This window comes from Engraulis encrasicolus, chromosome 3, assembly GCF_034702125.1.
Source record: "Engraulis encrasicolus isolate BLACKSEA-1 chromosome 3, IST_EnEncr_1.0, whole genome shotgun sequence".
Classification (NCBI taxonomy): domain Eukaryota; kingdom Metazoa; phylum Chordata; class Actinopteri; order Clupeiformes; family Engraulidae; genus Engraulis; species Engraulis encrasicolus.
In genome coordinates, this window is record NC_085859.1 from 16,645,697 (window position 1) to 16,669,300 (window position 23,604).

At 42.5% G+C, this 23,604-nt stretch overlaps 1 protein-coding gene across 1 annotated transcript in view; it reads right to left on the reverse strand.

Moving 5' to 3' along the window:
- Positions 1-6,337: 6,337 nt before the first annotated feature.
- mthfd2l (methylenetetrahydrofolate dehydrogenase (NADP+ dependent) 2 like) overlaps positions 6,338-23,604 on the reverse strand; it is a 24,143-nt gene continuing 6,876 nt past the window's right edge. The window contains exons 5-8 of the mRNA XM_063193423.1: positions 22,592-22,699; positions 11,959-12,051; positions 9,331-9,459; positions 6,338-6,570 (exon numbers count right to left, since the gene is read on the reverse strand). Of these exons, the coding sequence (XP_063049493.1) occupies positions 6,455-6,570; positions 9,331-9,459; positions 11,959-12,051; positions 22,592-22,699 (446 nt within the window). The 3' untranslated portion in view covers positions 6,338-6,454. The remainder of the gene's footprint in view (positions 6,571-9,330; positions 9,460-11,958; positions 12,052-22,591; positions 22,700-23,604) is intronic.

Genomic DNA, 23,604 nt, shown 5'->3' on the forward strand with positions numbered 1-23,604 from the left:
GTGTGGTATAGTTCCCGTTCTCGTGCAACGTTCTCGTTCTCGTTTCAAATTGCATGCAGGCAATAGGCCTACAAAAACGTGACTTGTACTGATTTGGGTACTGATGAGACTGTCGGAAAATCATGGTTCCTGCTCTTCTTTTTGTATGGTATTTTTAGACGATTAGGGTTCCTGCACCTCTTTTTTCCGCTTCAAGCACTGGGCCAGCCCCTCACAGTCTTCTTGTCAATATAACTGGCTCAGTCCATAATCATTACATTGAACTTAGCTGACGGTTTTATCCAAAGTCATTTACAGTTATTTTACAGGTGCCCCCCCCATGTACGTAAATGTTACAGTGGGCCTCCCCATGTACGTAAATGGGGGGCCGGTTTCTATTCTAATTGGGAAATAGAAGGAAAAAAAATAACAGCATCAACGCCTGAGGACTGTCGGCCAACTGGGAAAATGCCCTGTCCGCCAGATCAGTGGTTCTTAACCTGGGGTGCGGGCACCCCCTGGGGGTGCGCCACAGATTTCAGGGGGTGCACTGGATTTTGTTTGCGTTGAGGTTGTGACCAAAATTCTGATTCCAAACATTATAATTAGGCCAAATAAAGACCAGATTTGGACCTAATGTAAAGTCATTAAAGTAGGGATTAATGTCTCAAGCAAGAATCATTGTAATTATTCACTTAAATATTTTTTTCAGTGTGTATGCCCGTATAGACATTTGGCTTGGGGGTGCGTGGCTTGCCTTGGGCACAGGTTAGGGGGTGCTATAAGAAAAAAGGTTGAGAACCACTGCGCCAGATGACCAGTCCACCCCTGTCATACTGCATCACCAGATCAATCAAACAGATCTGCTTGTCTTCTTCAAGACAACTTACATGACATTAAAAGGTCAAATCTGTTACAATGCTGGTACTACTTGAATGCGGGCTAATTATTATGCCTAGTGTGAACACACTTGTTCAAACACATCATCATATGGCTACGTATGGTATGTAAACAGGCTTATCAAAGTAGAAAGGTGCACAGTACTGAAATATCATTATCAGGGAGTTAATTTCATTGAGGTATGTGAGCACAATGTAAAACTGATGAGTCCTGAAACCCATTGGAATCAACATCAATCATCATCATGAGGCTGTCACTGGTATGCCACAGATAAACAAACACTCTGCACGATTACAGGTTTTTTTCTGTTCTCTAAAGCATTTTTCTGTGGCAGAACTCTTTAGCCTAGAAATCTAGATGCCCCTAGTGCCCGCAAATTGAATTTGCTCCCGGGGGCAACTTTCAGCTATAGGGGTTTAGCTCGCCAGGCTAGGAACTCTTAACACAGATACCAGCACAAACCTAGTATAACCAAATTAGCCAAACTAAGAGCACAAAACAGCTTTTCACTTAGTTTGCAGTTTATAATGCACACTTTACAAAATGTAATAAAAACAATCCATTGCGCCAACACTCATTTTGCATAACTGAACATAACTCACTGCTTTACACACAGTTTTCAAATGATGAACACACTCCAAGATCCCTAACTTCCTAAAAAATATTGAATAGAGAATGCAAGAGGCACAGTGTGTTTTTCATTTGTACTGTCTGTGTCTAGGTGTTGCAATGTGCTAGTAATTTGATGGGTGTGCTGACGATTTGGTCCAACAACATTTAATTTTACAACTGAGTGTAGAGTTGAGCAAAGCGTGGCTTGGTGTGAGGTTGCTGTAATTGTGTGAAGGGTTCAAAAAAATGTGTTTCAGTGATCAGAAAGTAATAGAGCTTGAAAGTGATGTCACTTCCCCCAATTTCATGGGACCTCAACGGCGTTTTTAAGCGAAAATCGTAGCATGTAATCCAATGGCGGTATTAAAATGATATTTCGATCCCCTTCAAGTTCCACATATGTTGTTTCTGATATTTTTGTTTAATTTTTCGTACAAACCCCCAAACTTTTTAGAAAGCTGTGTTTCTTCACATTATTCATGCAGACGGCCTCGGAACAAAACATTGATACTTCTGCATGAATAATCTAAACAGCATAAAACTAAACTTACGGTATACATAATACAATATACTTCACATAAACTTAAACAGCAGTATAAAGCCATAGTAAACCATATGGAACTGTATGCAAAACTATAGACAAGATGAAGCAAACAGAAAATACGTCTGACAGTTATTAGGTCTATGATAGACAGACAGAAAGCCGATTCAAGGCAAGTTGAAACTGCAGGCGTTGTAAAAGGCAGGAATTTCCCAGTGCGTGCGTGCTCACAGAGAGGGAAAGCAGGAGCGGGCAGGGCAGGGCAGGGCAGGGAGGTTCACCTGGGTGGGCAGGGATGGGCATGGGCAGTGCCCTTGTTCTGTCTAAAAGTCTGACGGCCTAACCGCTTACCCATGACTGCCAAAATGGGTTGCTTTTGTAGAAATATTAACCCCATAACGCACGCCGTTCCACCACCGCGATAGTAGTTGAAAAGTTAACTATCATAGTGCTACATTACTAGGGGCGTTATTAGCGGCAGTCATGGGTAAGCAGTTAGGGCGTCAGACTTGTAACCAAAAGGTTGCCTGTTCAACTCCCGACCCGCCAGGTTGGTGGGGGGAGTAATTAACCAGTGCTCTCCCCCATCCTCCTCCATGACTGAGGTACCCAAAGCATGGTACCGTCCCGTCGCATTGCTCCCTTGGGGCGCCATTGGGGGATGCCCCCTTGCACGGGTGAGGCATAAATGCAATTTCGTTGTGTGTAGTGAACACTTGTGTGCTGTGTCACAATAACAATGGGAGTTGCAGTTTCCCAATCGGGCTTTCACTACTATAACATAGCAGAAGGCCTTTAGTAATGCACTATGACTTGGTCACTGCCATTCTGGCAAATTTATAACGACGTGTCTTAACTGGTTTAAATTGTATGCTTCGTTGAAGTGGGCTGCTTCGTAGAATTATCCAAATGGATTGCTTCATTGAAATGGGCTACTTCGTAAAAATGTAAAAATGGGTTGCTTCGTTGAAATGGGCTGCTTCGTATAAATATCAAAATGGGTTGAAATGAGATACCGCCCTGCTGCCATTGCCTTAATCCAAACTCAAAAGCCCTCTCCTTCCCCAAACCCCATAGGGGTGCCACTGTATCAATGGGACGCTGACAGCTTGGGACAGGCCCGGGATGAAGTCATGTGAAAGGGTCCAAACCCCAATACATAAAATTTAACAAGGACCCAATTCTGGGCCCCCTTTCTCTCTGGGCCCTGGAAAACTGACCCCTTTCACACCCACATTTGAAATGTGTGAACTGAACTTTGATCTGAGAGAGAGAGAGAGAGAGAGAGAGGAATACGTTGTGTAGGTAGGGTAACCACATGAAAAACTTTAGGTGGTGTCCAAGAGAGCAATTCGTATGGTCGAGAGAAAGAATTTCCGAGGCACTCAGGTTAAAAGTCCCTTTTCTTTTTTTAAGGACTTTTAACTTCACTTCAGAGCGCCTCAAACCCCTTTCTCTGGACCATATGAACTTTGAACTAGTTGCTGTAGAAAATGCACTTTCCCAACACTGCCCCCACCCCAGGCTAGATATGGCTGCAGCCTTGGGGCCCCCACCCCAGGCTAGATATGGCTTCAGCCTTGGGGCCCCCACCCCAGGCTAGATATGGCTGCAGCCTTGGGGCCCCCACCAGCAAGGGCCCCCCGACTGGTCAAAGGGGACATCTGCTGAGTTGACAAAGGCATCTCTTGTTAACGCTCCTCTAGTTGGCAGACTTAATTAATAGCTCAGAATTATGACACTGAGTAGGTCATTTTTTGCCTGGTTCTCACCGACGGTGCGTGCGTGTACACAAACTACCGTCTGGTCGCACTACTGTTAACATGCTCTTCTCGAGTCAGAAAAAATAAATGGTGCATTTATTGCAACTCACCACCACCAAAATCTCTAAAGAGTCAATATAGTCTAGAACAGTGTTTCTCAACCGGGGTGGAAACGTGGCTGATAAATAAATTATGTAATATACCGGTAATACATATTTGTCTGCCATTTACTCACAATAAAGTACATTTAGGTCGCCCCAGTAAGCTGCAACTTCGAACGTAGGTTGTGTGACGTCTCCAAATGTGTTACTTTTCTAAGCTTTTGTGGTATCCGATGCGATGCCATGTTACGGCTTGTTGATTTGGGGTGCCTTGAAAATTTTCATAAATTGAGAGGGTGCCTGGTCTAGAATCTGTCTGGTCTAGAATCTGTCCTGTGACTCATCAATGCGAACTGTGTTTGATATTTAAGCAATAAATGCTCTGCTTATTTTCTATTCAAGAAAAGCATGTTAATGGCAGCACTACCAGACAGTAGTGTATGAAGCTCCACTCCACCGGGGGGCTCCCGAGCTGCACACACGCACCGTCGGTGAGAACCAGACTAGGTAATTTTGTCATATTGTTTTTTTTTTCGCGATCTGTAGCCTTGGAGCCCTGGGCCATCTCAATCCGACCCTGAATGGGCCATATTGACAAGACACCAGCGGCAGGGGCAAGCTCTATATCCACCCCAAAAAATGCCCTGTCCATCAAGAGTGCTGTCATTTACTCCCACATACCCACCACTGTCCACCCACACATGACACAATAGGATGTAGCAAAGTGTTTCTCAACAGGGGCTCTCTAGCGTTAGGGGGCCCCAGGCGTTGAGGCTGCTCAGTTGAAACATTGGGGGGCATGAGTCTATTTCATTTTTTTAATACTAAGGGGGCGTTAGCTGGTTTATTATGAGGTGAAGAGGGCATTGGGAGACTTATGATGAGCCGACGGGGGTGTTTGTTCAAAAAAGCTTGAGAACAACTGACATTGTTGCAAAAACAGAGAGTCATGTAAACTGGGTGAACGTCTGTTGAAAATAGAAAAAGCATAATGATTTTTTTTCTGTATGCGCCGCACATTAGTAGCTAATATCAGGTGCAAAGGAAGGGGGAAGCCTGAGGAGTACGAACAAACATAAAACGAATTTGCTAGTCTGGGGTCCGTTTCTCGATTACTGTCGTTGCTAACCGTCTTAAGACCGTCTTAAGACGTAACACCATTCCCTTGGATTTAGTGGTAAGCGTCGCTGTCAAGATGCAGTTGAGTCGCTCGTACGAAGGACTTTGCTAATGACGATAGCAAAGACGCTTTCGAGAAACGGACCCCTGGTGAGCCAGCATGTAACTGAATTCAAATATTATTATTATTATTTATATAATTATAAAACCATACAATTGTTCAGTATTTGTCACTTTTAAAACGTAATTGCAATGTAAAAAAAACATTGCTGTGTATATTGAAACCCCATATGGGTTGGTCTACATGTAAGTGCAGTTTTATAGGTTTATTGTGTCTTTAACTGAAACGTGTTGCCTGCTGTGCTGTATAGTATCAGTATTTTTCATCTTAAAGGGACACTGTGCACGAAGTGGTCAAAAAAGGTACTGCAACTATGCTGCTCATTGAACCTGGGCTGCCTATTGCCAAATTTGATCTTTACATGAAAGTTTACTAAGTAATAAACAAATATTTTCTAGTATGGTCCAAGTACAGTCATTTTTGCAGCTAAAATGGTTATTTTTGGAAATTCAAAATGGCGGACCATGGAGAAGATCCCTGTTTTCATGTATGAAAAGAGCTATTTTTCCAGTCATAATGAATACTTAGAATTTGATGCTGGTGATAAGTATTCATGAAAAAGGTAACATTAGTGAATGGGCAGCATGAATTCTGGAAATAAACAACTAAAAATCTCACACAGTGTCCCTTTAAAAAATGTATTCATGTTTTAGGGTTGTAATGTCATACAGAATGAGTTGTCTGTCGGACAACAACTACAATCTATAGGGTGCAAGAATGTAAAGAGATCCTGTAATAATAATGAGATAATTTAATTTTATGTTATTATATTGTTTACAAACACAGAAAAAAAACTAGAAACATTACACACACATACACGTATATTGATGCACACAGATATGTAATCAACATTCAGACTGCATATGCGCACCGAGTGACAGGGTGCAGATTTGTGTTGTGATTTAGAAAGTCATACGTAAGGCTCAGACGGATTTTTGATTCTTCAATCATGGAATTCCTTCAAGCTCACATAAATCTATCCATTTCTTCATGGTGCGTTACAGTACATGTTTGCTTCCATAATGTTGACTTCAGAGAGGAAGACACCACACTCTCTTACCCAATGCTGAAATTATTTAAACAAACAACGTTTCGGCCTGTGTGGCCTCTCTCAACTTGACACTGGCCGAAATGTTGTTTGTTTAAATAACAATTCAGCATTGAACAAGAGTGTGCGTGCTGTCTTCTATCTGAAGTGAACAAGTATTCGCTACATGCTGCACCGCGAAAGCTCTGTTGTGCGTTGGCTTCCTCATCCTAATTTTGTTTCCATAATGTGGAATATGTGCAGAATGTTTGTTTCCATAATGTTTCCACGTCAATGTCCCAGAGCGTTTCGGGCAGCAGTTACTGTGTTTTTCACAACCATGGCGACGGTCACTGGACCAACACCTCCGGGTACAGGAGTGATAAATCCCGCTTTTTCACAAACACCTGGAAGAGAAGAAGAAAAAAAAAACACACATTTGTATCTCTCACCCTTATCCCACATGCATCCCATTCCCAACCCTCGCTTCTCTAGCCTAGCGAGCTAAACCCCTACAGCAAAATGCTGCCCCCGGGAGCACATTTGCGGACGCTAAGGGCGTCTAGATTTCTAGGCTATGGTTTCTCAATATAGTGCCACTATCTTACCTCTATGCTCCATCCACGTATGTCTCATTAATGTGCTGCACCCACCAGGGCTCAGCAGGGGTCAGCAGTACTGAAAACTGATACTTCGCTCCAATCCTGGTGTTTGTTTGACATTAAAAGTTTTGCACCTTTACAGCAGAGGTGGGTAAACTCAGTCCCGGGGGCCACATGCGGCCTGCTGAGCCTTCACAAGAAAGACTACTTTTAAAATCCAAGTTCATACGGTCACTGAACAATCTTAAAATCGTTGGCCGTAGTATCGATGCATCGATATATATATATTGATTGTTATTTACACCCCTAGAAGCAACTGGACATGTTTTTGGCGTAACGCCTGGTTTCCTGTAACCCTAACTCCGTTAGATAACAAGACCTGGAGGAATGGAAATCTTTTCCAACATGAAACAGCAAACCTCTTCCAACACCCAGGGCAGGTCAATGCACGAGCAGCCAACAAATGAATTGCATCAACCCACTGCATGCTTTCAGGGAGACATCATGACCTTGCAACACAACTGGGGTTGATTTTTATCACGATTGGTTCATGGGGTCATATACTCTGAGATGCAAGATCACCTTCAAAAAACAATTTAAAACCAATGATGTATGCACAGAATATTGCTGGTCGTCTGTAATTTCATTACATTACATTACATAACATTGCATTACTTTAAATGATACTTAGCTGACGCTTCTATCCATAGCGACTTGTCCCTGAAGCAATGTGGGGTTAGGTGCCTTGCTCAAGGGAATTACAGTCATGGGATTCGAACCTAAGACCCCCAGATTGAAAGACCAACTCCCTGACTACAAAGCCACTGCTGCTTTCATGCTGTTTTCTGATTGGTTGTTAGGCATGCATTTTATATATCTACAGTTTATATCATACACAGCTCAACAGTAGTTCTGTGGAAAATGTGTAGCCTCTTACTGCAGATGGGCCCGATGGGACTCTTAGCTGAAAACACTCAACTACATCATAACAACATTGTGAGGACAACGCAAGGAGTCTTAGGTCACAGATTAAGACTTGGCCATTGCCATTTTGGTGTCAAAGTTATAACAGAGACTTTGCGTTTAGGGGTTAAAACCTTAGCACCGGTCCATTCCATATCAATACCCCATAGATTCACGTATCTGTATAATGGTCAAGTATTTTACAAGTGATTGACAGCTATGGCTGAGGGATGCATGGCGATCTACTTAAAGTGGAAAACATTTAATTGTAAGGAAACCGAACCGAAACTGACATCGCAATGAAACTTAACCTTTAAGCTGCTATACCGTAATTGACGGTCATAAGCAGGGTTGCATCCTAAAGAACGTGCATTTAACAGATTTAAGTTCTTAGGTCTACCTCGTTGACTTAAAACCATTTAATACACGCCTTGTCAGATGTTACCAATTACTGTAAAGTACTTTTCTATCACGTAAATTAGACAACATGGAAATCCCACTTTTGAAAAAATGTGATAGCATGTCTGCCCCACCCCTACTTATTACCTGTACTTGCTGTGACAATCCACTCATAAAAACCCAACACCTATTTATTTTCATTGCAGTCTACTTCAATTGTAGAGTACAGGGAGAAGAATAGGCCTACTTTGTAGGCTTCCTGGAAATGCCTCAGTAATTGTTCTCGAAACGTGCCGCACTACTGCTGTATCACGTTTTAGAGTTTACACCAACACACACTCTGGTTTGAAGTTAGAGGCCCCAGGCAAGGGAGGTTACCTCTCTCAAGGCAGGTTAGAAGCTGCATAGGGGTTACCCTGACACGGGTAATCACATCTAATAACATTGTGTGTGTGTGTGTGTGTGTGTGTGTGTGTGTGTGTGTGTGTGTGTGTGTGTGTGTGTGTGTGTGTGTGTGTGTGTGTGTGAGAGAGAGAGAGAGAGAGAGAGATGCACACAAGAAAAAAACAAAAAAAACAGCATTCTCATTACTTTTTAGCTGAAAAATCAATATACTGCGTTCTGTTGTGGTATTACTGTCTACACCAAAACCACGGTGTCAATGGAGAAGTGCAGTATATTGCGCTATATACTGCGTTCTTGGCTAGTACGATGTAACGTCCTAAAACCAAAAAGCGCAGTATAATCGTTTTTTATCGTTTTTTTCTGCAACGGGACCAAGTTGGACCAACATTTTTTAACACATGAAAAAGAAGTTATTTTAAAGCCAATTTCCGGTCTAAACCCATTTTCGACCATTTTCAAGATACTGCGTTCTGAAATGGGAGGGCAGTATAGAGGTAAGATAGGGGCACTATATTGAGAAAGAGAGAGAGTGAGAGCGAGAGATAGAGAGAGAGCAAGAGAGCAAGAGAAAGAGCGAGAGAGAGACACAGAGACAGTGAGAGAGAGAGAGAGAGCAAGAGAAAAAGAGAGAGAGACAGAGACACGGAGAGAGTGAGAGAATTTGTGTGACAGAGACTGAGAGAAAGAGTTAACATGCATCACAGCTATTTGTCAAAATACTGCAGACAAAGTGTTCTGAGTGCTACAACACCCTCGTAGCTAAGTGCTACCCTTATTCCCAAGTTTTTAAATGCCCACCTTCAAAGTCCACATCTCCGACCAGACGCACCCTGCTGCTGGAGCCTGTATCCTGGATACGGTTGATACCAACGTCTATCACCACCGCTCCCTCCTTCACCATGTCTGGAGTGATTAGGCCAGGGACTCCTGAAAACACCACACCCAACAACACAACGCAAGATGACATGCCAAGTGATAAAATCTTATTTTTTCTTCAAAATCTTTCACTCCAGGGCCTGATAACCACACAGGCAAGATATGGCTGTGGTTTAGGGGCCCTGTACCTTTCAGGGGGGCGCTGAGTGGCCAAAAGTTTTTTTTTTTTTTTTAAATGTCAGAATTGTGTGATATTGAAAAGTCATATTCTAACTCATCTGTCGTGTTGAGTACAGCTTTAACCTGTAGCCCCTTAATGCGCGCCGTACCTCCAGTGGCACGCTGTAATAGTCATTGAAATTTAACTACCATAGCACTACAATACTATGACACAACACAGGCCCTTTAGCAATGCACCACGACTTGGTCATTACCATACTGGTAACAACAAATTTATAAAGCCGCGTCTTAAGGAGTTAAGAGTGTACCGTCACACCGTTGTGACGGGAATGTTCGGGCGGTGAAAGTTCTATAGAATTCTGGGCGTCATTCAATACAATATGGAATTGTAGAATCTTGCATTGTTATAGAACACATTCTTTTTATAGAATGCTCAAAAACCCACTCTCGTAAAGGTTAAATCCCCTCAATACTCCTCTTCACGGTTGACAGATATGTTATCCTTAATTTCAAGCTGGTAATTATGACACCATGTAATTTTGTTACGAAATTTGCCTTCTAGGGGGCCCCACAGCAACTTGTAGCCTGGGGGCCCCGCGTCATCTTAATCCGACCCTGTTTCAGTCCCGCAACCAGATTCCTCGGTTATTTTTGCTAACATCTCATTGCAATGATTTACAGTTGTTTCTCGGAACTGCTTACTCACAAAAATGTTATCTATGGCACTATTTCTAAACTCAATTCTTGAAGAGGGTGCGCGAATCCAAGAATAAAACATCAGCAGGTGCCAAATCAAAAAAAATGTGAGAAAAAAAGGGCACACACAAAAAAACGTAATTTAATTTAACTTAATTTATTGAGGAGAGCAATGTTCCGTAAATTAAGATCCCTTCTTCTTCAATATGCCTGAAGAAGATCTATGACCGAAACGTTGCCATCTTCAATAAATCAAGACTTTTGCAAGCAATGTGCAAATCTTTCCCCCTTCACCCATTAGTATTTCTGAACTCTATCACTTATACTGTATCTCTCTATCACAACTATCCCTCCAATTAGCAAACCCTAACCCTAATTCCCTAATGCTTTTGAAATGTGTGTAAAATGGCTAAATAATAGAAAAAAAATGATTAGGGCTGAATATCAACACTCTCTCACTAGCAAGTGCATCAGCACGTAAGTGATCCACAAACCAAACACGACAGAATCGATGCCCACGACAGAATCGTCTATCTACTTAACCCCTTAAGACGCGGCTTTATACATTTGTTGGTAATGACCAAGTTGTGGTGCATTACTAAAGGATCTGTTTTGTGTCATAGTATTGTAGTGCTGTGGTAGTTACATTTCAATGACTACTACAGCGTGCCACTGGAGGTACGGCGCGTATTAAGGGGCTACTGCAGTGTTGAGCCAAGGGGTGCAAGGGGGCAAAGGGGTCAGTTGTGCCGGTCCAAGGGACAATTGGGACACCCAGAATTGGGTCCTCATTACATTCTATGTATTGAGTGGGGGCCCTTTCACATAACTTTGTCCTGTGCCCATCCAAAGATGTCTGCGGCCCTGGTTGTGTGCTACAGTTGAATATCAACACTCTTTCACTAGCAAGTGCATCAGCACGAAAGTGATTCGCAAACCAAAACACATGCCCACGACAGAATCGTCTGTCTACTGCCTACTTAATACAGTGTTGAGAGGTTGACAACCACACTGGTCTACGTCATACATTGTTCAATGCCCTGTTGCGATTCCCTGAGCACGCCGCTCATCACCTCAGGGGGAGGATCCCTTACCGCGAGGCGCGATGCGATTCAAGCGACAGAGCGATACGCGCGATTGAAGCGACTACAGTATGTCTGTTACAAGCAGAAGGCAAAGCATTCAAACATTCCCATTGGCTGTGGTCACTGACCTCTATACAGTCATTGGCTGTCGCGGCTTGTCGCCGAACCGCGTCATAGAAAGTTGAAAGGATTTCAACTTCAAACTGTCGCGCTCGTTGCGCAAATCGCTCTAGTCTCCAGAGTCGCTTTTGTTGCGCGACTCAATACAAAGTCAATTACTTCCGTCGCTCGCCTCGCTCTTGTCGCGGTAGGTGTATTTCTGCGGTTAGCCAGGCTGTGCCCTCCTAGTGACGCCAAACTTTCAGCGTTGCAACTAGTCAGGTCAAGAGCAATGCAAGTACTTTCTGAGTTCCCGAAAATACGGGAACTCCTCCCACATTTCTCGGTAAGCAAACAACCACAAGCAAACCACGGGAGGCGGGTCAGCCATGCCATTGCCATTTGGGAAATGTACATTTTTATGCTCTTGGTCAGACCAAGTCTCGAAGAGATTTGAAAATCAATGATAATCAGGCTAAGGATCCCTCACCTGCGGCTGCGATGACGATGTCGGCCATCTGACAGTGCTGCGTCAGCTGCTCTACGGGGGTGCATCTGTGGGCGATGGTCACCGTAGCATCACCTAGCAAGAGAAAATCATGGTAACACTTTATTTTAGGGATACATCTATAAGCACTAATACATACAATGTTAATGCCTGCATAAATAACTTGTAAGGCATGTACTAAGCAAACGCTAAGGCCTACTGGGTCCTTACTAGGTTAAATTGGTAATAAATCCCTTATTGTGCATGAACAAGACATTTGCGAACACATGCCTAACAAATGTATTAGTGCTAATAGATGTATCCCTAAAATAAAGTGTTACCAAAATCATTACAAGCAATGGGGCGCCACCGGAGGCTCTACTGTAAATTACTGTAACACCCACCAACTGTTCACTAGCCGAATGCTGGTGAAAGTCCTGCTTGGATGCTAGAAAAGTCAAACTTACTAGCCACTTTGACCCATTAGCTAGTATGTGTTTGGCTAGCAGGATTAACATCTACTAGCCATTTGGGCTGCTGATAAAAAAAAAGTTATTTAGAGCCCTGGCGTCACCTAGCAGGGGAAAATCAAGGCATCGCATCACCGTAGTTACAAGAGAACGTTACAAGAGAAAATCAAGCCATCATATCACCATAGTGCCACCTAGCAGGAGAAAATCAAGTCATGAGGGGTGCATTCCAATATGTAACCTTGCGTCCTCCACTTGTGCTTGTGGCCTCGTACCAGGAAGTAAATTGTTGTGATGACATCACTGACAACAGCATTATATTTCAAAATCTCGCAAAAACTCAATTGTTAATTCATTTTCTCATTTGCAAACTGGATGGTGAATGAAGACTAATCCCCCAAAAACTGTTGTGCCTAGGCTGACAGTGGGGAAACTTAATTGTTTTCTCCACGGAGGCGGGTTTTCAGCGAAACGTGAGGCCACAAGCACAATTGGAGGACGCAAGGTCGCATATTGGAATGCACCCCATGTCACCACAGTGCCACCTAGCAGCAGAAAATCAAGTCATCATACTGCATTAGCACCAAATAGGAGAAGATCAAGCCATTAAAATCTATGCAGTACTCTACATAGGCGTGCACAGATAGGGACAAGGTGGTGCTAAAGCACCTGCCCCTTTGTACGTCTCGACAAAAAAATACCCTTTTTGAAAGTTGCTTTTTTGGATTTTTTTGTCACAATGTGCTGTGGTCCGTGTTGACAGGTTAATCTACAAAAGCATGCAACAAGAAAGCCCCTATATAATATATAGCCTCTATAGCCTAGTAAAGCAGCTGGAATTTTCACATGGAAAACTGACCGTCTAACTACGTAAATCAAATGTAGTATGTGAGGTTGGCCATAACGAGCTCTGACAGGCTTTGTTGTCGTACAAGCCAGTCTAAATTTACCCCTCATGGGAAAGAGAAAACACTTTTCTCAGACGCACCTTTTGTTTCATGTATGATTGTACAGTATGAATGTAGTGATGCTCCTCCTCGAACCGTACACAGGAGGATGTTTAAAGGGCACTACGTCTCGTACCATTATAAACATAATCCCCACTTAAGCCAGCAAAACCAACCAAAAGAAGTAATCTAACTCGCGTGATGTATAATTAAATGTGCGACAATATTGGGTGGAGTGAGGGAAAAAAAGAAGAAACAAGAAAGTTCACCTTTTAACCCTGTGAAACCTGAACCATGAAAGCAATGAGAGAAAATTCTATTTTTTTGGAATTTGCTTCAATATTGGTCCCTTATAAGAAATGTAAAAAAAAAAAATCAAAATTTTGTTAAGGTCACTGAGATATTTAATGCATCATATATGATGCATCAGGCTTTTAATGAATGAAAATTCCAATTTCATGACCATTGAAAAATGACTTTTAATCCATTTACAACTTTTTTTTTATTTAAAAAAGTTGTCAGACAATTTAATTTGAGGATTATCTTTAAATATTTAGTGAGATCCTGCCATTTTTTTTAAGCCTATCCTTGTTTTAGCAGGACCATATTTTACATTTCCCACAGCCTGGTTAGGTAATTTTTTAAAATCTATGTAAAAACATAGCTGATCGAATGCTCAACAACCTATTTATGAGTGTAATATAGATCATTATTCATTTTTGATGTGTAATTTGAATATATGGGTCCATTACTACAATTGGACCATTTCTCCATTCACTTCAATGCATTTTTTACGAGATCATAATTTCAACATTTTGCATTACATTTTCAAAATTGCAAGTAAAACGTGTTTCTTAAGGCAATATCTTTGTCTTGAAGTAAAACAACTTGTGTGTTTTGTTAAACGATCGTCGTGGTATGCTTTGTAAGTTTCCCTATGGAGCAAATGCATTGATGGCTGACTTCCTGCCACCGCCGGATGGTGCTTATATGTCTCATCAGTTTTAGCACGATCGCTCTGCAACACGGTGTAAAAATATAAACTCTTCCTTGCTTAATTGCACAAAGCAAGTGTTCAAATTAAAGGATGTAGAGTTATATTTCGGAAATTTGTACACAAACCTTATGCAATTTGACGAAATCTCAGCGTCGGTCAGGGAAACCGCTTCTACCCCATTTTCCTGTTTTTCGCCGAGCTGTGGTCAACTTGTTGTCGACCGCTGCTCTCTTGTGGCGGTTTCCGCGTACTGCAGGACGTTTGGAAATGACACGCAGGATGTTTTTCAGATCGATTTTTTTTTGTGTCAGCGTAGAGAGGGCTTTGAATTTGATGAGACATATATGATGCATCCGGCGCGATAGGGTTAAGAGGACCTTTCAAGACAGACACATCATAATCTACTGTAGTTCATCATTAATACAGGAGGGAAAGGCATTTCATTGCAGGGTAATGACTACTAGTGGTGTGGATCGGCACTGCCCTCACGATCCGATTCGATCACGATTCGGGAAGTAGCGATTCGATTCGATTCTATTAGATCCGATCCGATCCGATTCAATTCTACAATGCATTGCAATGCATTACATTTCTACTGAAAGCAAAGCAAATGTTTAATCAGTCATGATGAGGCAATACAAGTAGTCAGATACTGAGCAACAATTTATTCGCTGTTTTCTGTATCAGTCTGTATCAGTCTTGCAATGTTTTGCAAGACTGCACTTTGCAAATGATGTTATTTAATTTAACATTAATTTGCTACCTAAATATCCATGGAAGTAATTGTAACTTAAAAAATTGTCGGATCGATTCTGGAACTTGCCGGATCGATTCTGGATCGTCCATGCCCCGCATTGGATTGCATCGCCGAATCGATCATTGTTGACACCACTAATGACTACAGACACATGCGACTGTGAATAAGGCCCTCATTTCATTTCAGCAAATACCACCGGCCCTCTCTCAGTAATCCTCCAGCTAGCAAGAGGAATGTTCTGCCAGTCCCAGCATGATTCAAGGTGTGTGTGTGTGTGTGTGTGTGTGTGTGTGTGTGTGTGTGTGTGTGTGTGTGTGTGTGTGTGTGTGTGTGTGTGTGTGTGTGTGTGTGTGTGTGTGTGTGTGTGTGTGTGTGTGTGTGTGTGTGAGTGCAAAGGCACTGGCCAAATTCTGTTCAATATCTGCCATGATAGGAAGCTTGTCCATTTGGAGACGGAGATCACATCTATCCATAGAGACTCATGGATTTATAATTCTGACTTCATCATACTTGCCGATCTGCAGAATATTTCCATTAATGTTTGGATCTGTAATCCTTCCCTGTATGGTGATCAAAATAAAAGTATTATATTGTGTGTTTGTGTGTGTGAGTGTGTGTGTGTGTGTGTGTGTGTGTGTGTGTGTGTGTGTGTGTGTGTGTGTGTGTGTGTGTGTGTGTGTGTGTGTGTGTGTGTGTGTGTGTGTGTGCGTGCCGTGCGTGGCCGAGAGAGCAAGAATGAGAGTGAGAGTGTGTGTGTGTGTGTGTGTGTGTGTGTGTGTGTGTGTGTGTGTGTGTGTGTGTGTGTGTGTGTGTGTGTGTGTGTGTGTTATTTGTGGTGTCCTGCTATTCTCCAAAAGGTCTGTCCATGTACTTTCATACTGTGCGCTGACTATGCATAATTTCAGCAACCAAGTGCTTGTCATTTATACAGTGGTAACTGGAATAACCTGAGATGGTGTGGAGAGTATTTTTTTTAATGAATAGCCTGTTTATTAATATTTAATAGTAAGTATTCGTGCTTATTATTAATATTCAAGTAGCAATGAATTATGCTGCTGGATATTACAGTGTTTGGTGGAGTGGTTATTATGTATGCTATGGTAACATGATATAACGTTTCGACTTCACAGTCTTCATCAGATGAAGACTGTGAAGTGGAAACGTTATTCAGCCATGAAATAATAAAAGAAAACAAAAAGGATTTTACGTGTGCAGACCTCTCACTTCGAAACTACAGTCAGCCTTTGTCCTGCACCTTTCCTGGGATGTGCACAATCTTCACCTTCAACTGAATGGTAATCTGATACATCTCAACTTGAAAAAGAATGGTCGTCGCACACTCAGAACTTCATGCAGTTACATTTAATAAGACCAACGTTTCGACTTACACCTTTACTGAAAGCCAAAGAAAATCTGATATATCTAAAAAAAAATTAAAAAAAGAACCACTGCACTTCAGTATTTTTCCTTAACAGATTGAAGGTGAAAGCAGGCCTGTCAAAACACTGTCCCCACCGGCTTTACTGCGATTCTTCATCTCTATTATTTTACTGCCATTCACAACATTTACTTTCACACTGCTAGTGGAAATTGCCGTGTGTGTGAGAGAGATGAGAGATAGTGATAGAGAGAGAGAGAGAGAGAGAGAGAGAGAGAGAGAGAGAGAGAGAGAGAGAGAGAGTTGGCTGAAGGCCTGCTAACTGAATGAATGTTGTAAATGTCTGGTAATGAGATAGCAGCAAGTTTGGGCACTGAGGAGTGATGATGGCACACAGCGATGCCAAAACCGCAACATCACATCAGGAGATATTTATTGTCTCCCTCTCCTCATAGCAAACGCATGTGTTGCCTGGCAATTCTGTTCAACAAATACATAAACATATTTACAGTAAGCTTGTACGGTATAAAAAGAGGTTTACCACACAGTGTTCAACTTACATTTTGTTTTTCATTCAGAGTGAACAATGTCGAAAATTAACGCTTTGCTGGCTCAGAATAATACAAATCTGTTAGGTATAGCAGTATGCCATAGGCTATATATATATATATATATATATATATATATATATATATATATTAGGGGCTTTTATGCCTTTATTTGACAGGACAGTCGAAGATGGCGACAGGAAGCGAATGGGACAGAGAGACAGGGGAGGATTGGGAAATGACCCCGGCCGGACTCGAACCGGGGTCCCCGTGGGTGGGCATGCAAGCCCAAATGTGGGGGGCTCAGCACGCTGCGCCACAGCGCCCCCGTGAACCATGTTTTTATGTTGAATTGTCTACATGATCCTGTATTCACCATCATCTAAACCTGAGCTGTGCATGACATTTTGAACTTTTGTACCTTTGTATGTCTGAGCTGAGGGGACAGTAGAAGGTGGACTTTTACTTTACTTTACTTTACATCTGGTGTCCAAAATAAGGAGGCTACAGGTTTAAAAACATGACATGCATGATGATAAAAGATGAATGTTGTTATTAGCATGTCAATGATAATGAACACCTAAGAATGATAATAAAACACAGCACCGTTAAGAGTTAAAAGAGAATGTGGACTGCTGCCCACGGCCATTAGTTGAGATGGCAGATTCACCCATTCATCTGTCAAACATCTGTCTAAAAAAGTCTACAGAAACACCCCACATGTTCTCACACGGATGTCCTTAAAAGGTAGACATGAGCGGAACGTGAACAGGAGGGTTGTTATGCTCATTCCATCCTCTCCTGGCCCCCAATCAAAAGGCTGCTCCTTCCTGTCCTGTGAGCTTGGCCGTGTGCCAGCTACGTCATTAAACTATTCTCTTCTTCCAGGGAAACCACAAAGTAACCAAACAATTCCCGTTATTGGTGAAATACAGTACGTTGCTTCATCCCTTCTTCTTCTTGTTGCCAATACTTTTATCACGCACATTTGATTAACCCTCATAAGGGTGTCTTTGTATTTGAATTGCACAGGGAATGCCGCTGGATTTGATGGACCCATTGCTTTTTGAGATTTTTAGCATCATTCATATATTAAAAACTGCTTTGTTAAAATACTCATGAGATGTTTTCGTTGTTTTTTTTTATTTTTTTAAATTTTTTTGAGGGGGGGGGTCAAGCCCTTATTAGTTTTTAACATTTGAAGGAGAGACAGGAAGCGAGTTGGGAGAGAAACAAAGGGAGGGGCCGACAAAAGGACCAGAGCCAGAATCGAACCCGGGTTGGCCGCAAAGTAGACAAATGCCCTACCGTTAGCAGCATAGTAGGTTCATGTTCATCAGATGTTGACTAAAGCTCGATGGCTGTAAACCCATTAATGCTGGATGGTGCACAGCGCAACATTGACCCAGGCGCCTGAAGCTGCATGGATGCAACATTCAGGCTCACAAGATTTCAGATTTTTTTAATATTTTATTTTAATGTTGGTATGTCAGAGCTGAATGATCACATTCCAATGCAAGATGATGGTCTTGGCATTTTAATACAAATTAGTTGATGTTTTTATGTGCTTCTGAGGCTGAGATATTAATCGTTTTCTTAAGATGAGGCCACCTTTTCACAAAAAGGGCTAGGCATTTAGCGGCGGGGGGCGGGGTTGCAGGTGCTTCAGGCATCAATGGGTTAAGCCAGGCAATAGTGCCCAGTGCATACCCTCAGATACAGTATGACTGGTTCCCGTTATTGGTGAAATATGTTGCTTCATCCCTTCTTCTTGTTGTTGCCAATGCTTTCATAACGCACATTCTATTAGACCCCATAGGGGTGTCTTTGTGTGGGATCCTACTGAATGCGATGGGCCAATTGCTTTTTGGGATTTTTGCTTTTTGGGATTTTTAAAGGGGTATGCCACTATTTTGGGGCTTAATACAGTTAAAATCGTTGGCTGGGGTTTATAAAGGTGGTAAGGTGTCTTATTTTTCATGTTAAGCGTTTTCTTGCTTTAAGGCAAGTTAAAAGAGGGAGTATGTAGCTAAGCTAGTGAAAGTCAATGGATCACTGTAGCATGTAGCATGCTACACGGATCCATTGACTTTCACTAGCTTAGCGAGCTAGCTTAGCTTAACTCAGCAATTCTGCAATCGGGGGGCCCCTGGCAGGTGAAGCCATAACAAGCCTTTGCGTTAACTTGGCCCTGATCCAGTGGTGTAGTCTACCTACATAGAGCGCAGGTATACACAGTATATCCACCTGAAAATTTCAGGCATTTCACTATACGCACCTAAAATTGATTGGTCCAATATTTAGAATAGCACAAAAATATACAGTATACCCACCTAAATAAATACTCAAATATACAGTATACACACCACAAAAAAGTAGACTACACCACTGCCCTGATCACCGTTAAAGTCAGCCAAACTCTGGAGTTTCCCTCTACACTCAAACCAGTCAACCCTGTAATCCCAAACAAAAGTTTCCTACCCACTACATTTCTTCAGTAAACTTGACAGGAACTTCCTCATTAAACTTTCTTCATGCTAGAAAACAACATTGCAGAACCACTCCTGTATTTATTATTATGACACACGTTGCTTCATTTTGGTCAAAAGACTTTTGCCTTTTTTACTGACGTCATTTCCATTGTCTGTTGGCACTGTTTTCTTTTCTACTCTCATTCACACAGTAACCGTTTTTAGTCAGGAGAGCCCTCAATGACACTCGAGACTTCCTCCAGACAGGCCTGGTCGAAAAAGTGTGACAAACAATTAGTTTCTCTCTGATGGTAGCCACTTTTCTTTTTTTTCTTCTTTTTTTTTGGTCTTTTACGATTTTATTGAGGATGGGACAGTGTGAGAGGTGGACAGGAGGCGAATGGAGAGAGAGATGGGGAAGGGCCGGCAAAGGACCCGGGCTGGGAATCGAACCCGGGTCAGCCGCACGGCAGACGAGTGCCCCACCGTTCGGCCACTAATCTACAGCTTATATTATGCCAAAGAGTCAGGGAGTCCATTGAACTAGTAATAATTCACAGTAATAATAATTATACAACTTGATCTCTCTCTTCATCTTCTGTGGAGCTCCTAATCCTTTTCCCGTTCACAGCTCTGCCATTGATAAACAACAACAACATCAACGAGGATCATTCGGGCCAGACAGCTGTCATAGAAAAGCTGAACTCTGGAGCATCCATCTGCTCTGACAGATTTGTTTTCTATTGCTCCTGATCGTAAGAGATAAATCTTAACAACTTGGCTGTGATACAGAATCATGTGGCTTCGGGCCACACATATTGGATCTTATGTAAGCTGAAACCTGCCTGAACCTGATAAATCAGATGCATGTTCTGAGGGATCAATTCATTCATTCTTCGCCACGGACCATTGACCATGGACATACAGTACGGTAGAAGGCAAATTTCACATTTAAAGGACATAGTAAGTCAAGAATTCTTGCACACCTCCTTGGTCAGGTGCGTAGGAGTGGAACCCCAAAGTCACCAACGTTAAAGCAAAGAAAGCTCCCGCACAATGTTCACATTTGCATGGTTTAATGCAACGTTTCGGTCTACTGACCTTCTTCAAGCAATTCAATTCTTTAACATTTAACATTTAAAGGACAGACTGTGCAACAGTGTTAAGGGTATTTTAACTACTATTTATTCATTTTTAGTTCCATTTGTCCAATTGAGCACAATGTCAATTTTCTTCTTGGAGCAGGGGTCACTCTTAATTATTTCAGTCTCTGAGGGTGCTGGCCCTAATTTCAAATTCAATGTTTCAATGTTTCAATGTTTCTGCACACTGAAGAAGGCACACTCCGAAAAGCGTCTGTGCAATAAAAAAACACTACTATGCAAGGTGCGGCCTCCAATTGAGCACATCAATCAGAGCAAACGCGTGCCATGCTTTTGGATTTGCATTCAATGCAAATTAAATCCTGTGGAAGTGAGACATTTTTTTTGGCTGTTTGAATTGGCTCCCAAGCCAACTTGGCTAGCAAGCAGTCAACTTGTGGTTGCTTTCCGTCACTGTCTTGTGGTTATTTTTTGACAATGGCAACCGGAAGTGAATCTAAGGGAGACGAAGCATGTTCATACTATAAAATATGAAATAAATAACCATCAAAGTCTACTTCTGCTGATAGGCTACTATTCAACACTAGCACAGTAGCACTAGTCCGCTATGCATGCTGTTAGGGTTGCCAACCGTCCCTTGAAATACGGAATCGTCCTGTGTTTACAGATAAAAGTATGGGTTCCGTATTGAGCTGAAACGGGAAACGGGATATTTAAATGTGTTAAAATGCAGGAAATTACATCTAAGAAATACAGCATTTTCTAGGGGAGGACCATCAGACCCTCACCATGATGAAGTGTAGGCCTACCGTATTTTTCCCCTTGACAGTTGGCAACCCTACAGTGCACGCTGCACGCCAAAGTACTATTCTACCTCCATTGCCTAAGTGTGGTGACTCTTTCCCTCCAGGGTTACTAAGCTGACATGGTACACAGCTTTCCCTATCACTATGCAGGTGATGCTATGGTGACGCTATGGTGTGTGTGAGTCCTGCTCAATTACTCCACGAGGTCAGCACAGATCACAACTCACCTCTCTGACTGATCCACATGGATGAAGAAATATCTTCTTCAACTCTACTACTGTATTACTCTAAGACTGTGGTCAAAACAACATGCTGTTTAATAATAAGAGAGATGATTCCCATCTCAAAACCTGAATGAAATCTGTGTGTATCGTATAACGCATGTGCTGTACACATCCAATCGGGCCTGGGGCATCAAGGCAGAGTGTGTTAAGGGCTTCCTTGAATGTGCATTACCCTATCAGGTACAGTGCTCGTTTCCAAATATTAGGCTGAGGATATTACCCCAACCCCTACCACAGCAATATTGATATCATGATATAAATTTGATATATTGAATGAAGGCTGAGGTCCTTCAATGTCTGCAGCCAACTTCTGCTTATGTTCTACCAGTCTGTCATGGCCAGTGTGCTCTTCTATGCGGTGACTTGCTGGGGTGGAAGCATTAGGAAGAAAGATGCGGGACACCTTGACAGACTGGTTAGGATGGCGGGGTCAGTGGTGGGCATGGAGCTGGAGACTCTTACCTCAACAGCTGAGAGCAGAGCCCTGAACAGACTGGATTGTATTATGGATAATCAGCTACACCCCCTTCACACCACCTTCAGTAACCAGCTGAGTCTGTTCAGCCACAGACTACGTGCTCTAACCTGCAGGACAGACAGGCTAAGGAGGTCCTTTGTCCCATGGGCCATTCAACTGTTTAACAGTATACAGAGGGACACTAGGAAGGACATCATTATTGGGGATTGGACTGCCTGAGATGCCAGAGCTGGCCCAGATCGGGAAACCTCTTGGCATGTGGGTGTGTGTGTGTTTGTCTGTCTGTCTGTGTCTGTGTCTGTGTTTGTATTTATGTAGCTACTTGACATCTGAATTCCCCCCTGGGGATAAATAACGTTTCTCTACTCTACTCTACTCTACTATTGCACAGCCCTACCTCCTGGGCGCTCGTGGTTCCGGTCCGAGTGGAGCAGCATGGCGATGGGCATCCCCACGTTCTTAGAACGGCCCACCACCAGCACGTTCTTCCCCACCGTCTCAATGCCTACACAGAAACAAAAACACAAAGACAACGATTAGCCCCATAGCGCAGAGCCTATGTTATAACCTTACTGTCGCCAAAATTGTAATGGCTATGTCTTAATCTGTTACTTAAGGCTTTCGGTACAGTCACAACAATGTTGTTATGATGTAGTTGAGTATTTTCAGCAAATAGTGAACAGCGACCCCATCTACAGTAAGAGGCTACACAAACTACAATGCATAATACAGAACTGTGATTCTTCCCCAGCGTCGCAATGACTATACACACAAAAATCAAAATAAGTTCTTGCACTGAGGATGGTCGGACTGTGACGAAACATTTGCACGTTTCATTTGTGTAGCATTTCTTTCTCTTTAATAGGCAATAAAAGACATAAAAGGTGAGCAAGTTCCCTTCTTGAAGACTGTCATTGTATGCTATCCTCACGGAGTGACTAAGGAGGTGGGATGGAAGTAACCTGGTTCTCACGCAGATGGCTCACGAAGTGTAACGAAGATGCACGAAGCACTAAGGTTCTGCGCGAGAGCCAGGCTAGGATGGAAGAGCAATGTAGGCCTACGCGCACCCCCGGACAACTCCATGTCAATTCAGATTTGTTTTTTTCTTGTCACTTTGCTGTTCCTGTTCACTTTCTGTCCCTTTATTTCAGACAGCACAGTGAGGAGAGACAGAAAGCGAGTAGGGAGAGGGAGATGGAGAAGGATCAGGAAGCGATCTTATGTCGGAATCGAAGCCTAGAGTGCGTTACAATATGTGCCCTTGCCTCCTCCACTTGTGCTTGTTTCCACGTACCAGGAAGTAATATGTCATGATGACATCACGGACAACAGCATTATATTTCAATATCTTGCAAAAGCTCAATTGTAAAGTCTTTTTCTCATTTGCAATTGGGATGGTGAATGAAA